The sequence below is a fragment of the Zootermopsis nevadensis genome, unplaced genomic scaffold, assembly GCF_977971745.1.
Source record: "Zootermopsis nevadensis isolate Lab colony 2312 unplaced genomic scaffold, Znev_1.0 Znev_ptg000017l, whole genome shotgun sequence".
In the NCBI taxonomy this organism is placed as follows: domain Eukaryota; kingdom Metazoa; phylum Arthropoda; class Insecta; order Blattodea; family Termopsidae; genus Zootermopsis; species Zootermopsis nevadensis.
The window spans coordinates 18,332,854-18,349,113 of NW_028259149.1; the positions used below are offsets into that span (position 1 = coordinate 18,332,854).

A 16,260-nucleotide genomic window follows, 5' to 3' on the forward strand; every position below is an offset into this window, starting at 1 on the left:
TACTGTTAAGTAGATGTTATTGATATATGATACATTTGTACTGCATTCTTCGTAGAAGAAATGCTATGCTGCGTAAAGGAAAGATTTAAAAAATACATTGTACAGCATTGGTGCTGGACAAAACAAATCTCAAAAAAGGAATGTATTGTTTTAAGAAAAGCTTTATGAGATTGGGGCTCCAGTTTCGGTCTGAAGAAAGTACGATTGTTCATATATTTACTTTTGTTGAAATATTTTTGTTCTTATGCTGCCAAAAATCACAATGCAACACTTCCTAATCAAATGATATGGACTGATTGTCTTGACATTAAAAAAAGTCCCACTTTAAGGTCCGCCCTAGTTTCACGGGGTGAACGTTTAGAAAAATGTTCAACACATTTTTCCACAAATACAATGTATGTTTTACCACAAAGTAAACTGCATATGTTTCAAAATGTTGAAATGAAACCAGTGTTCTCGGATAAATATCGATATATAAATGGAAGGACAAAGAATGAAGACTGGTGACATCATTGCAAAAATTAGGCACCAGCATCCTATAGACTATTTTCATTTCTTGTTCATAGATATCACACTGAGAATGGGGTTTCATCTGGGATGTAACAACACAAATCGTCTTGCCAAAGAGACTTGAGAGAAATAACGGCTCGGTACTAGTTTTGTGCGGTAGCTGTGTGTTAACACAGGACTTATATTCTGTGCTGGTGAATCTTCATGTTTCCTGTTTTTGAAACTGGTAAACATTTTCAAATTCAAGTTATATATTACAGTGGTAGAAACGTTTGTCTGAACATGGCATCTTAAATAATAACTTTGGAATGACCTGCAGCCAAAAAAACAAACTACTGATCTAAACAAAATATGAGCATGTAGTTGCTGATGCTACAGTCCAAATGGAATTAATGTTTCTTTTGTGAAGTACTGATATGCAGCAACTGGCATCTTAAGAATAATGAATTCTTCTCGGGCTACCAGTATATCACTTGATAGTCCTACCAGACAGGACTTGAGAAAGCGTCTCAGACATTGTTATTAAGATAATATATTTTAATATCTGGCTTTATGTTCCAAGTGTTACTGAAATGTCCACGCAAAATCAGCACCAGTTCCTCTGGCCTCGGCAGTCAACAGACAGGAATCACTCCAACACCAACTCCACCTTCATGAGCGCACATAGATGCTACAAATGACCACGAATCAGTTGATGGATCGTATACCTCAACAGTTGACAGGTTAGAGACGCCATCATATCCTCCGATGGCCCAGAGTTTCCCCATGTTGGAAACAAGTGCCACCCTACTTCTCATGACATTCATTGGTGCCACCATGCGCCATCTGGAACCATAAATTGTATTTATAGCCTACATCTTAGAAGAAAAATGTATTAGCTCCAAACCGTCTGAATAATGTATGGTCAGTCAGAAGTATATATTGAATCATACACATAATAATGACTTCATATAATTCCTTTATTTCTCAGTTAATTAATCATTCCTAGGTTCAAACACTTGCATCTGTTTTGTATATATTTATTTCTGTAGATAAAATAATACTGTATCTTACTGATTGGTTACTGGGTCAAACATCTCAACTGTCTGCAGGAATGTGGAGCCATCATACCCACCACACACATATAATTTACCATTCAAGGTGGCTACCCCCAGGCGACACCTTCTGGTGAGCATGGGCACACATGCCATCCACTTTCCTGTATGGGGGTCATACCTCTCCACCTGCAACACAGTTAGATGCATATCAAAACTCGTGTATGGTATGAAACACGATTGAAGGGTGAATATCGGCTTGATATGGCGTGGATAACAGGCTCGGGAATAGGTCATTTGGGAGGTGAGGAAGCTGTGAAGTGGATAACACCAAGATGGATATTTGGGATATACAGTATGAGAATGAAAGTCGGTGTCTTCGGTGGCATACTTAATACAGCATAAAGTAATGCCATTCCGACTATGCACTGCAGTTACTAGTGAGGAATTGCATTCAATGTTGTTACCGAATCAAAGATAGAGAGTCCATCGTGTCCACCAAGGGCATATATGAATCCTTCAAAGGCTACAACAGCACCAGCACTACGATGTTTTATCATGCTGGCCACCACACTCCACTCATCATTGTCTGGTTGGTAGCACTCCACTGTGTTTAAAGATGTGACCCCATCATATCCACCGCACACGTACAGACAGTCATTGAGCGCTGCTGCCCCCACAGCACTGTGGAGAAAGAAGGATGCGAATGTAAATTCTGTAATTTGTTAAATGTCCTTTCTTTGTTCTGTCTGACACATTTTTATCCAACGAATACTGAATGTAATTTTCTTAAAAACCAATTTTTCTCTTCACGTCGACTATACTAAAACATGTGGATGAAGGTGGGTGGCTTCAGAATGTAGTCTTATGCTTATTGGTCAATCATTCTGACTTCTATGATAAATTCTTCTCGGGCTACCAGCTGAGTCTGGTGGTTAAAAGGTGAGAAAACCGACATTTTGAGAACCATCCTCGTCCTCTGGGGTACTTCAATTTGGTTTTTTCACCTTTCAGCCAACTGACACAGCTGATAGTCCGAGAAGAATTACTTAGTTGCCATGAAAGGTCCAGGTCATACATTGCCACTTGGTTGAAACATTTGCTTATGTAGAGATACTCTTCATGTGTTAGTGATCTGACATGGCTGTTAGATTCAGGAGGAATTGTGAAAAGCAGACAACACTATACCCAAAGCAGCTGACATCAGTGTCAGGAGTGGACAACTGAGGCTTGAAAAATCAGACTCCGAACTCTTGGTGAGGTGAATGTTCTCTCAATACAAATGGCAGTAATGATGTGAACCAACCTGCGTTTAAAATGCATAGGAGAGACTCGACTCCACGCTCGCTTTTGTGGGTCAAAAACTTCAACAGTCGACAGCCGTTCATAGCCATTGTAACCGCCAAATGCATACAGTCTGTCACGCATCACAGCCACACCAACGCGACTCCGGAGCATGCTCATTGCTTCTGCCAACTGCCAGCGACCGATAATTGGATCAAACACCTCTACTGTACTCAGTGAATCACCTGTGACGAACATATTCAGATATGAACATAGATTTTATCCAGACACATTTTGTGTATAGTATTTATGGTATTTATAGTATATATGGCATTAGAACCGTCACTACTGGTTGAAATTTTATATGGTACCTCCTGAATGTGGCTCTGATGCATTACCACTAAACTAGCTTAACTTATTCCCATATGCTACCGAATGACAGTTCGAAATAAAAACCTTGACCTTCTTCACGAAGAACCTGAGTGCCAACCATCATCATCTATCACCATGGTCAGCCTGTTTCTGTCATTGTTGCCATGGCAGGCAGAGGCCAGGAAGTTGACAAAATCATGACTGGAGGCTTTAGCCACAGATTGAAATAAATGGCTTAATTTTGTCATTTATTTTGATTTGTGAGGTTTATGTGAAAGTATGTTGACTTCTTCATTTACATGATTTTGTAGCTGGTTTAAAGCAGAAGAATAATTTCCACTTCTTCATTTCTGTCATTTGAAATGTAACTTTAGTGTGATTATGTGGTAACACGCAATATGGAAGAATAATAGGTTAATGGAGATGTCTTAAAATTTTAAGAAATCATTACGGGTAACTATGTAAATATTTTATATAGTGAATTATTTGAAACTTTCACTGTGACTGATATTAATAAAGTCTTCTTTTCAATCAGCCATGTCAGCTGGATAGAAATTGACCTTTCAGGGACCAACTGTATCCCCACCAAATTCTGATGTTGGAGATAGAGTTAGTTCCTGAAATACTGATTTTTAACAAATTGACAACCAACAGATTATTAAGGCACTACAAAGAAATCCAAACTTAAGAGCACTCAGAATGTTACAAAGAAGTTGCCAACTTAAAGAATATTCACCTGATTTGGTGAGGCCACCAACAGCGAAGATGTGACCCATAATGTAATTACAGCACCGAGGTCGAGTGCGGAAACTCTGCAACAGCGGCCGCCGCTCAGGCATCAAGTGGTAGTCTCTGGCTTCATCCAATAGGTCCCTGAGATTTTTCAAAGCATGAACTTGACATTACATGTACACAAGAACTGAAAATTGTGAAATGACAGAACTGTTGTTATTATCAGGAATTAATTATTCTCAGGTTATTTAATGATCCTCTTTCAGCTCAGGAATGAACCAAGTACGGAACAGAGAAAATCACTTGATGAAAAGGCATTTAACTCAATGTGAGAAATAAAAAATGCACACAGAAGACACTGGAGAACAGACACTTTCATGATGGGAAGACAATATCTATACACGTAATATTCTTCAGGCAGTGGGTACTTTTGATACACCAAAAAAGATCAAAACTACATAAAATGATACATGAAGTCTGTATGTCATATTGCAAGAGAACTGTCTCACCGGCACTCATGTGACGTCCTGATCAGTTCTTCTACAGATACTCTATCTGCTAGGTAGTGAGGTGTGAGAAGTGGCATGCGGACTGAAGCAAGCAGTTGGGGCAGGTCCTTTTTACGCACTTCAGGTTCCCTCTTCACCCACCTCATAACTGCTTCAAAAACCTCCAGGAAGACACATGAAGGAAATTAAGAAATGCATACTTTTTAATCATAAAACAGACAGGTATAGGACTACTTGTGTGACCTAGGCATAAATGGGGTCTTAAAGCATTAGGGTGTGAGAATCTGGAGTGCAGTCAACTAGCTCAGGATAGGAACCATTAGTGGAATTTTGTGAACACAGGGCAGTTTCTTCAGTAACTGAACAACTACCAACTGCTCAAGACCCTGTCCATGTACTTGTCAGTCAGTCAGTCAGTTGATTAAGAAAACCATACCCTGAATTTGCATATTTGAAAATCCCTTCGGTTTACTGATCAGAGAATGTGGCACGTGACACAGGGTAAGGCTTTAGGCTCTCATTCACAGGGTGGTTATACTCACTGACAAATATGAGGCCAAACTGTGATTCATATGTGTTTCCTCTGCCAACAGGCAGTGCAATAAATATTTCTCACCTAACAAAACTCTGCATTTATTCCACTGTAAATTTCTTTATGAAACTAATTCTCTTCAGTCAGTACTTTTGGAGTACCAACTCTGTGTCTTTTATCAGAACCCACTTTGAGCTGCAGGTCTCCCCTACATTGACCTGATGTGATAAACATTTCTGAACCAGTTATTAACATATTTTCTTACTTACTCCTTTTTTACCTTCACCATAAATCTAATTAATTTGGGTTATTTTGCAAGAAGGCAACCATCACGTTGTTGGCTCATTTTTGGTCAGTCAGACAGCACTCAAGAATAGAGTGGGCAATAATGGCTTCAGTTTCAAAGCACATTCCTTATGTTGATATGAACCTCTGGAATCTATGTTACAGATACCACTTACATAAACACCTTTCTTCTATAGTCTGAATGTACCAAATAATAGGATGAGATTTACTGTCCTGATCCATGGAACTCAAGTGTCCTCTTCTTTCAACCAACATTTCACTGCTATTTCCACTTTTTAAGTCTTCAATCTGTGCCTCCCAGATATCGCTTCATGTGTGCAGTGCTGTAGCGACATCTCAAAGGCCAGTACCAATGATAAAATGGAAACAGCAAAGAAATGAGTGTTAAAATAACACACAACACTGACTTGGACTTACCTCATGGTGTGATGCACGTATACACAGATTATATACAAAAACAGTGATTCACACAATGATGTACCTTAATACGAAAGTTACTTTTTTTTCTGTTGACGTACCTGTTCCTCCGAGAAGACGTGGAGCTCATCCTTCCTCACAATGCTGAGTAAGTCTGGGCAAGATAGGTTCAAATACTCATCAGACATTGAGACATTGTGGAAGTACTGCTGAATGTACTTGTCAGCTTCCAACACCAGGGGAGAACATCCAAGTGTGTCGGCAAAGGATCGAATGCCAAGCACATTGTTAGGATGGAACCTGGGCAGAAATAACAGCTCTCATCTTTATTCCAAGTTGAAATAACAGCGTTTATTTCCGACTGACTGCCAAGATTACTTCCCGATTTATAATTTTACAGTCGACAATTTCACGGGACTAACCAAAGGCTATGTCAGAGCTCAGATGGCTTCTCGCTGCGAAGTCACCTGCTGTCTCAGGTTTTTGTAGTGGATGAATTATAAGTGAAATTGGGAAATTATAAGCATGGTTAACTTTTCTGTTATACAAACACATTAATTGCCTGTTTTTACATGCAGATTGGAAGCTTGGACATGGAATAAGAGATATAATCAAATTATAAGTAGTAGAGACTGTTAGGACAAACAATAAGGGATGATATCTAGAACCAAGACATGGATGACAACAGGCTTCCTTCAGAGCATTAAAACTGAAGATACAAAATATGTGACCATTAATGGATCTATGAACTAGGTAGAGGGACCACATGAGGGAAATATACGTTGAAGAGAATAAGAGAGGGGAGAACACAGACAAAAGAGGAGTACTTTCGGGAGAGAGAGAAGTACTCTGTCATCAGGAAACCCGTAAGAAAAACAGGAAAAATGGATACAAATTAATGTGTCAGTTATTTCACTGTTTAGTTAATGCATTCAAGATATACTTACTATTCCATATGCACTTTAGCAGCAGGAATGGTGGTGCAAGCCATTCCCCATTTTAAGCACATTATGTAAAATAGCTATTTACAAATGTCCCAGATATAAATAAAACCTACTCTGTATTTATTAACTCTAAACAAAAATAAGGATTTTCTTTTTATAAATAGTCGTTATTGAGTTGAAAAGCGCTTGTGCAATTTTTGTTTTAAGAGGCACGTGTTTCTGTTGTATTGCAGTTATCCCTCATCTTTAAGCTGTTAACTTCATGTCCGAAATACCGTGGGACAGCGTGCATAGTGATTACATATTTCACCCTTAAGTTTTTTGACTGATATGAAAGAAAGGCTTCCCAGTCCCTGTGAACTTCAAAACTGTTACACTTACCTTCGCTTTAGGAAATCTGCACATGCGTCCTTGACTTGATTAAGCTGCAAGAATGAAGCACCAACCATCACACTTTGTACATTGTCATTATCCAGTAGGACTCGTCCACTATATGCAAAATTGATTAGGGCTTCCAGAGCACTGGAATAAAATACAGACACATTAATGGTTATTTTAGTCAGACTTTCTGATCAATTGTTTCTCATATTTAATGACACTGTTTCAACTGCACAAATCTGTAGCATCAAATAAGCCAAGTGATGATCATGAATACTTTGAAGGACAAGGGTGTGGTTTGTATTAAGGTATTTATTCCAGTTCTCACCTGGTCAAAGTAGCATAATCCATATGAAATTAAACTCTGGCGTCTGGCAAAACACAGTTGGGAAGTTCCTCCCGAACAAATAAGTATGAATGAAGAACAGATTCTTTGATTTGTTTCATCCTATTACAGCTTCATTTTTACTCCTGCTATATGATGTTATAACAGATAAAAAGAATCCTATACAACTCGTTTTGTAATACTGCAAGTAACGGTAGTATTTATTTGGTAAATATTTATGTAAGTTACATCCTCGTGCACAGATGCAGAGACGCATCTGAACTTGGAATAGGGAAGGTAGAACAGATATCAGAGTTCACTTTGAATTACATTTGTCCTGAGTCCAGTACCTATAACTAAAGCATGAATTCTGTGACTAGGCAGTGACAGATGATGTCATATGGATGTAGGCTAAGGAAGTACCTTGAGGACGAGGACAAAGATGTTTCTCTAAAAGTTGCCGTTTTCTCCGTTAAATGAAATGACATGGCTGGTAGCTCGAGAAAAATTCATTAAAGGAAGTCACTGTTGCTTGTTGGTGCAGAGAGAGCAGGAAGATCTTGAAACAGATATACGTGCAGACCAACGTCATACTTTGGGTATGCAACATGAATTAGCAGTTAGTAGCCACCTGTGATGGTATCTTTGTACATTATTACTGTTTTGGTCTTATTGTTACATGGCAAAGCTATGTGCAGGATATGTTTATATTCAAGTCAACCAATGACAAAAGAGCAGCATCAGGCAAACAATGTGTTCATACATTTAGCTTCATGGGTGACAGAAACTGATATATTAAGTTGCTGAATAGCATTACAGACACTGCTATTCTGAATTACCACAACCTCAAACCTGTTTTATCACTGGATTGTGATCTTGTGTGTTGAGATGCAGTGCGGTCTTGCAGGTGGTTACCAACATTTCAGCGGAATGTATCACTTCCATCTTCAAAGTGGAATAATAAATATACTGAAGATGTAGGAAATACATACCTACATACTGCATCAGAATCCAGAAGATCACAATTTACATTTTCACAATCATAGAAAGCTAAAATCTGTTTATCTCTTCTGCACTTTAGATAGATGCTGTCAGATGAGCAGGTCATATTTTGCAGAACGGTCATAAATTACAAGTCTGGAAACACACAGACAGTCTTCATGTTAAGGTAGTCCTGGCATCTGTCTAGAAGGGGTAAAGAAATGACAAGAAGTAGCTGAGATGAAGACTGGCAGTCTTCCATATACGAACTTGTCTGATGTACACCATGACTTTTAGTGAGTAATGTGGACTGATGCTTACGCTGCCTCGATGCCCTGTATCTTGATATCCCGCTGCTTGCTCTCCACCATGTCATGTGTGAACATTGCTTGGAAATAAGGAATTGTTGCAGCTAGGACAATCCGGTGTGCACTGAAAGACTGATCATCGACCTATAAAATAAATTATATAAAAATTATAACGTACATCTGTCCACTTACATGATTTGAAGAATTTGATTGTAATAGATGGTAAAATATTGACAGTGGATACAATTTTTGCTTTGTCTCTAGCTCATTCCCAATGCAACGAAAGCTGTCATGAAATTTAATGTTTCTCCAGGTTATAAAACTGAACAGTATCTTAAAAGGGAGTGTGACCATTTCCTCTTGTACTACATAAGGCCTTCAGATTATAAAGCATAATTCTATAAACTACAAAACAAAATATTCTAAAGATAAAAATTTGAAGTATCTGAAACAAAAAGCAAAGAAAATTGTTTGGAAGGAAGTGGTGAACTTAGTAGAACTGAATAATATACATTCTTTACCTGTTACTCACAAGGTATCTTAATAAACATTGCTTTGATCAGTAAACAAATTCATCAGCACTCAATCAATTATAAAGGTAACTGTATGAAAGAGGACAATGTAAACTAAACTGGCAGAGAAGACATAGCTTCATACCTTATTTCAAGGTAATGTTCTGAAACTGATATATATAAAACACACACACACACACACAAGACATGGAATTGTCTAGTCCTCTGGCTCAGATTTAAATCAGGTAAATCCTGAATACTAGTAAGGCACATTACAGCTGAACAACTTTCATTAGTCACAATGCACAAGAAATGGAGAACTCACAAGGCAAAGAAAAATTAATAATAAAATACATTTAAGAACGGAAGCAAGGAGACTTCTGAATAATCAATATATCAGTAGATGGGGGTCTGGTATCACAAGGTATTATGGTGCAAATCACACAGGATTTTATGTAGAAACCACCATAAGATAAATATGCGTCAAAATTTAAATACTTTCTTAAAAACGTTATAATGATAAATTGAATAACCAGACAATCTATAAACTTGCCAACAGCTACTCTGGATATTTTAATGCTGCCTCATACAACCACATACAGTATCACCAATACTTTTATCTCTCCCTGTACACAAATTGCATTATGTACTGATACGCAATCTCATACAAATTAATTCAAGAAATTTGAAGGGTAAACGTTTTATGAAATAACAAAACGCACTTTTAGTGTAACATCGCAAAGCTTTCCTTGTCTTCGAATTTCTTCCATGATAAGAAAACCTAATGAAAACAGATCAGACTGTTGAAACATTATACTCTCCTCGTTTTCTCCTTCCATTATTTATACATATATAATTTAAAAAGAGACGTTTTCGTGCCTTCTGAAACAACAATAAGATTAAAAGAACATTAGAACAATTGACAATCGTAAATCACGACCATCTTTGTTAATTATGTACTGTCAGCCAGGGACACCACACATATTACGAGCGACATGACTTTAGCAATCACTTAATTGTTGTACAAGAATATTTATTTTTAGCAATGAAAGGGTTGAGGGAGAAAATCAACAGGAGCAAGTAATTAACACAGGTATTACCAGCATAGGTAATTAAAAAGGGTTTTCCCCAACGGCTTGAAGGCATGTTTGGCATCACAATAAGTTTTAACACTTCATGTGTAATTGTTTAGGGTGTAATGCAAGAATGAAGAAAAAAAACAGAAAAACGAGAGCCGTTTGGAATATTGCGCCGTGTAGTATCAAAAATGTTGATCGACGTTGCAGAGGTTCTTACTGCCCCCCATCATCAGGGCAATAGTTAATAGAATATTATATTTATTTTGCTACGGTGAGGACGAGTAAACATTTTGTTTTGTAGGAATTCCACATTTAATTTTTCTTTTCTATAGTGTATTTTATAGCGTGTTTTTTGTTTGCAGTATGTGATACATCTTTCGCATTGCTAGTGGCACAGTTCCTAATGTGGTTATGTATGGCTGTGAAACGTTCTCTCGTACTTTGAGTCAAGAACATAAATTACAAGTATAATTTGTAAGTACTACCCTGTTGTGATTCTTATTAAACAGTTGGCCCATTATTCCATCAAAAACAACAATTACAGACCATCAGCATCAAAAATTATTACTAAAATTGATACAAATACAAAACACATATGTGAATTTCTATGACATGTTTTGGGTTACTTTGCCCATCTTCAGGCAGTATTAACATCACTGACAAGGCTATGGTGGTTTTACAGAACTTCATGGATTCACTGAAAGTTGTACCTGGTTCATGTAATCAGACATGTCATGATGAAAATCAGGTCATCAATATAAAAGCCGAGGAGGTCACAGATTTTCAAGAAGAGGAAGATTCTTTCATAACAACGTTTCCAGAAATAAAGGTTGAACATGAGGTGAGTTTTATGGGTGTTTGTATGTTGGTGGGCACGTTTGTCACATGCCTAGAATTGCATATTATAGGGCATGTAGCATGTCTGGAAAACATGAGGAATGTGTACAAGATTAGAGGTGGAAAACTGAAGGTAGGAGAGCATTTGGGTGTCCTGAACATAGATGGGATGATAAAATTGAAATTGCATGTGAAAGTTTTTTTCTTTCTTTCTTATCTAAATGGCTCACGATTAGGTCCTAGCTTAAACTCTGAACATGGTAGCGAACCTTTAGATTTCATAAAATTCACTGAATTTCTTGATCATTTTGATCTCCTGTTATTATTAAGAGGTGCTTTCACCTGCAGAGAGATAATTCTATTATGCATAGCAGTGGATAACTGAAAAGGTTTTCCCATTAATTTTTCCTGAACCGAGCCAGCTATTACCTTTTGCTGAAATTAATATATTTAACATCTTTAAAATGGCTGTTTAGAAGGTGTATCCCATTTTGTTAATGTCAGTGCAGTGATGATTGATAAGATTATGGTGGTTTCGCAGAACTGCACGGATTTACCAAAAGATGTATCAGGCTTAGACCGTGAGACATGTCAAGGAAATGATGCCATCGATATAAAAGTTGAAGTTACAGATATAGAAGAGGAGGCGGATCCTTTGCTAATTACATTTCCCGTAATAGATACTCAACATGGGGTGAGTTGTATGTCTGTATCTACATTGCTAGGCATATTTCTTTGATTTTTAGAGATACTTGTTGCATTTTTTGTTTCCATGTATTTGTCCATCTACAATAAATAACTCCGCTGTAGGAAATGTATTTGAAAGATTGTTATTGAAATGTTGCTAGAAATGTATTGTATCAGATACTGGGTTCCAATACTAAGGTTCGAAAATGCCTTCATATTTTTCTTCTGAGATGTTTTCGATTTGTACTGATCAGTGAATGAAGTACTTCCATTTTCTATCTTCATGCAGTTTGTCCCTTCAATTCATACCAACTCTTCCCTATGTCTTTGATACTATCTAGTACTTGGCTGAACCATCTTGTTGGTCCAGCCAATTACACAACAGCATAAACTAAATTTTAGGTCTTGTAATAGTATATAGATCACATTTTTTGTACTTTAATAATTATTGCTATGAAATTCATTGTATTAATGTTTGTCACATTACTGTTCTTTTCTTCCCAGAACACTGTGAATGAGCATGAAATATTGCATGGTCAGCCATGCCCTTATACCTGTGATGTGTGTAATAAACCGTTCAGTACTAAGAGCAATTTGAAACAACATCAGCGCATACACAGTGGTGATCGGCCATACTCCTGTCATATGTGCAATAAATCATTCAGTACTAGGAGCAAGTTGAAGATACACCAGCGCATACACAGCGGAGAGAGACCATATACTTGTGATATTTGTAATAAATCATTCAGTGAGAAGGGTGTTCTAAAGACCCATCAACGCATACATAGTGGAGAGCGGCCATATTCGTGTGGTATGTGTAATAAATCTTTCAGTACCAAGTGTCGACTGATGATTCACGAGCGCATTCATAGCGGCGAGCGACCATATTCTTGTGATGTGTGTAAGAAATCGTTTAATGAGAAGGGTGGTCTAAAAGCACATGAACGCATACATAGTGGAGAACGACCATACTCTTGTGATGTATGTAATAAATCGTTCTGTCGGAGGATTACTCTGTCAATGCATAAACGCATACATAGTGGTGAGCGGCCATATTCGTGTGACATTTGTAGAAAATCTTTCAGTCAGAGGATAAGTTTGTCAATACATCAACGCGTACATAGCGGGGAGCGGCCGTATGCTTGTGATATTTGCAGTAAAACTTTTAGTTGGCTAAATAGCCTGATTGTGCATCAACGTGTACATAGTGGAGAGAAGCCATATTCATGTGACGTTTGTAATAAATCATTCAGTCGAAGGATTACTTTGACAATGCATGAACGCGTACATAGTGGGGATCGGCCGTATTCCTGTGACATATGTAATAAATCTTTTAGTCAGAGGATAAGTCTGTCAGTACATCAACGTGTACATAGTGGGGAACGGCCGTATGCTTGTGATATTTGCAGTAAAACGTTTAGTTGGCAAAGTAGTCTCAATGTGCATCAACGCATACACAGTGGAGAGCGGCCAAATTCCTGTGATGTGTCTAATTAATCATTCGGGAATAGAAGCTTTCTTAAGGTGATTTATTGCATGTGTAGTGTTGAGTGGTGTATTGCTGTGGTGTGTAATAATTTGTTAAGGACTCAGTGCCACCTGGAGACACATCAAGAACTTAAACACAATGCAGAGTGTCCATACTGCTGTGATGTTTGCGTTAAGTTGTTTAGTGAGAAGAGTAAAGTGAGAGAGATCAGCAAGTATATGGTGTGGAGTTTTCTGTTAAGTTCATTGTAAATGATTCAGTAATTTGAGTTGTCATGAGTGTGTATATTTCTCTGATATGTTTGTAATAAATAATTGAATAAGTGGGGTAATCTGTATAGTAATTAGGGCACATGTAGCGCCTAGTGTTAATACTGCTTCATCCACTGTATGCAGATATTGTTACATTGATCTTTATGAATAGTAGCTCTGGATTCACCATACAATGATCAGCGTAACTGTAATAACTACTGGCCTGGCTGGCAAGTGAGGTGGCTGCTACTTTGCAACCCTCTCTTGGTAGGCAACCTTAACACTTGGAAAACTTTCCTGTTCCTTCATTAGTTGATTTTAGCAAGATTTTGTAAGTGACATAACAAATATGAAATTTTATCTTTATGTGTCCTTTAATTGCGATGATACAACATTTTGAAATGAAGTTTTATATTTTTCTGTTTCTTTAAAATGTTTGTTTCTCTGGCCATAATTAAGACAGATGAGCACTTTTCTTTTGCCAATTTAAAGCTTTTGAGTTTGGCTTTCATTTGTGGCATATCAAAATTTTGGTTTTGACCCTTGCTCTTAATTAATGAAGAAAACCATAACACCAGAATTTTGCAAGTTTCTCCCACGACACTTTGTGATAGAGTCAATATATTTTGGAAAGTATCATGTTGGAACATGAAAGAGAAGAGAATGTATGATTCTTTTCTGTCAGCAGTCTGATGCCACGATGAATAGTTTGGCATGCTGAGTCATGTTGTGACCTATACAGACATGCTGCAGGACAAAAGGACTCATCCAGCCTTCAGATATCTGTTTCCAATCACATTAAGTTGTACTTCCTTGTCTGTCAACTTATGTAGTGGTTTTATCAAATGTAAAATTGGTTTTTATTTTTATCTAGTTTAAAATGGTTGTATGTGTTGGAAGTATCAAAGAACAGTGTGTTTTAAAGCAGTTATAATCCATTGCATGTCAGTCGCTGCGCAAGTTCCAAGAAAAACAGAGACCTGTGTAGGACTGGATGGTAAAAGTGGTTCCTAGTGTTTAGAAAGGACAAAAATCTATGATAAATATAACAAAACTTTAGCAGATTTGCCAGAAAGCTTTGGAAATGAAGCAGTTATCTCTTCAAGCTCAGAATATGATGTAAACAAATAGGAATATTTGGAGACTTTCAAAATTTAGTCATGAGAAATGTTGCCAATTTTCCATAAACAGCACAACTGAAGTAAAAATGTAAAAAAGTGAACCTGTCCCACTATATGCCATGTCAGTGCTTTGGGGGATAGAGATGGTATAGCTCCTACTAATTCTTGACCTTGGCAATAGATGGGGATGAGTGGCCATTATCATATAATAGAAACAGGAAAAATTGTCTTAGTCCTATCATAAGGAAGATTTCACTATGAACACTAAATGACACTTTTTTGGAATGTCACATGGCAAAGGAGCATGTGATGGGATTGGGGAACAACTGAAAGACTAGCAATACCCTTATCAGGAGCAGATCATGGCAAGAAGACAATTTTATAAGTGGTTGGGCAGTTGTAAAGATTCCCTCAGTTACTTTTGAGTATTGTCATGTTAATGACCTTGGCAAAGAAACTGATGTTCAGGAAAGCTCATATATTTCTAGGTACTCAACACATACAGCATTATTCCTGCTCAAAAATAAATCATATTTATACAAAAGTGTTTTCAGAAGAAAATGTGTTCGTCATCACTGCACTAACATTGAAGTGGCTTCTGAAGGAATAAGTTTATGTAAAAATAACGTGGAGGTTTACTTTTAATATGCTAGGTGAAGTCATTGTGCAGCTAAGTTCTGAAAGAGAATTGAACAGAATTTATGTTCATTCCATACATGTTTTACCCATAACGATATCAATACATAGTAAATTCGATGCTACACTCGATATTCAGGCTCGTTTTTAATATCGGCTATTTCAAATGTGTTCAAGGTAGGCGGTATGCTGTCCGATCATGTCGCTTGCTGGGTAAGTGTAACAACCGATCAATTATTATGACCAGGTTAACCAAGTGATAAGTGATGGCCTAGAGTAAGCCTGTACGTTTTAATACCGGTTTTGTTTCACGGCTTCTGTTTCTCAAACGTTTTCGTAGATGTATGGCAATTATTCGCGTATAGGCCAGTTTTCTTGAAACTGCATTTGGCGGTGAGAATATTCAACCGTTACCTACACTGCCAGACCCACAGGAAATATCGAAGCAACGTTTGAGGTGAACTGTGTAATGTATTATCTTGGAATGCATTGTTTGGTCGGAACGTTTTTTGGTTTGATGTGAGGAACTGTGAGTATAAACAATTTTTTATCAAATGTTGTGAGCGGTGTGTATATATAATTTCAGTTACATAAATTGATAGAATCCACTTCTCACAATTCGTGGTCATTCATTCATCTTACAATAACAGCGGATGTTATAGAATGTTCAGTTTATTGCTGTGATAGCCTATCAACGTTTTAACAAAAGCCTGTTTTATTCAGTCCAATTAAGGTGCGGATGAAACTTCGGAATTCTTGTTGTTCATAAATTGCTTCATGTGTAATACACACTCTTTACATACTGTTCGAAATATAGTAGGATGCTGTCTTTGAGTTCTTTTAAACATCTTTCATTATATGGCAGTTATTTTCATAGATTATTGTTTCATACTGGTTATGTCATGCATCTCTCCTTTATTCGCACATTGTTAGGATTATAATTCCTCTGTCGTTGTTGGTCACACACTCTTTAAGACCACCTGTGGACTAACATCCCCATTTAACTTTGAATTTCT

The 16,260-nt window shown here is 37.3% G+C and overlaps 2 protein-coding genes across 14 annotated transcripts in view; one reads left to right on the forward strand and one right to left on the reverse strand.

Moving 5' to 3' along the window:
• On the reverse strand, positions 1-10,125 carry KLHL18 (Kelch like family member 18). Of its 4 annotated transcripts, none has more exons than XM_022065293.2 (10): positions 9,867-10,125; positions 8,646-8,776; positions 7,022-7,162; positions 5,798-5,996; positions 4,442-4,602; positions 3,937-4,073; positions 2,851-3,073; positions 2,012-2,228; positions 1,564-1,733; positions 1-1,335 (listed from the first exon to the last, which is right to left on the reverse strand). In XM_022065293.2, the coding sequence occupies exons 1-10, from the start codon at positions 9,981-9,983 to the stop codon at positions 1,125-1,127; spliced, it is 1,707 nt and encodes a 568-aa protein (XP_021920985.1). In that variant the 5' UTR covers positions 9,984-10,125; the 3' UTR covers positions 1-1,124. The 4 variants fall into 4 exon arrangements, with proteins under 4 accessions (XP_021920985.1, XP_021920987.1, XP_021920990.1 ...); XM_022065295.1 differs by lacking the exon at positions 9,867-10,125 and adding an exon at positions 9,698-9,860; XM_022065298.2 differs by lacking the exon at positions 9,867-10,125 and adding an exon at positions 9,290-9,676.
• The window catches only part of LOC110830407 (CDC42 small effector protein homolog), a 19,273-nt gene continuing 13,118 nt past the window's right edge, over positions 10,106-16,260 (forward strand). Inside the window, exons 1-6 of one of the 10 annotated variants that reach the window (XM_087350943.1) lie at positions 10,114-10,237; positions 10,337-10,494; positions 10,568-10,697; positions 10,906-11,064; positions 11,602-11,754; positions 12,252-13,567. In XM_087350943.1, the coding sequence (XP_087207069.1) occupies positions 10,912-11,064; positions 11,602-11,754; positions 12,252-13,244 (1,299 nt within the window). In that variant the 5' untranslated portion in view covers positions 10,114-10,237; positions 10,337-10,494; positions 10,568-10,697; positions 10,906-10,911 and the 3' untranslated portion in view covers positions 13,245-13,567. The other 9 variants (XM_087350940.1, XM_087350941.1, XM_022065299.2 and 6 more) reach the window with 9 other exon arrangements.

What these genes read in the sequence shown, in the direction of transcription:
- KLHL18 (XM_022065293.2), bottom strand. Translation starts at nt 9,983, where the DNA reads ATGGAAGGAGAAAACGAGGAGAGTATAATGTTTCAACAGTCTGATCTG. An exon ending in GACTCTCTATCTTTGATTCG is followed by an intron (nt 1,734 to 2,011) that starts GTAACAACATTG and finishes ACTGTGTTGCAG; the next exon opens with GTGGAGAGGTATGACCCCCA. An exon ending in TTTGACCCAGTAACCAATCA is followed by an intron (nt 1,336 to 1,563) that starts GTAAGATACAGT and finishes TTATGGTTCCAG; the next exon opens with ATGGCGCATGGTGGCACCAA.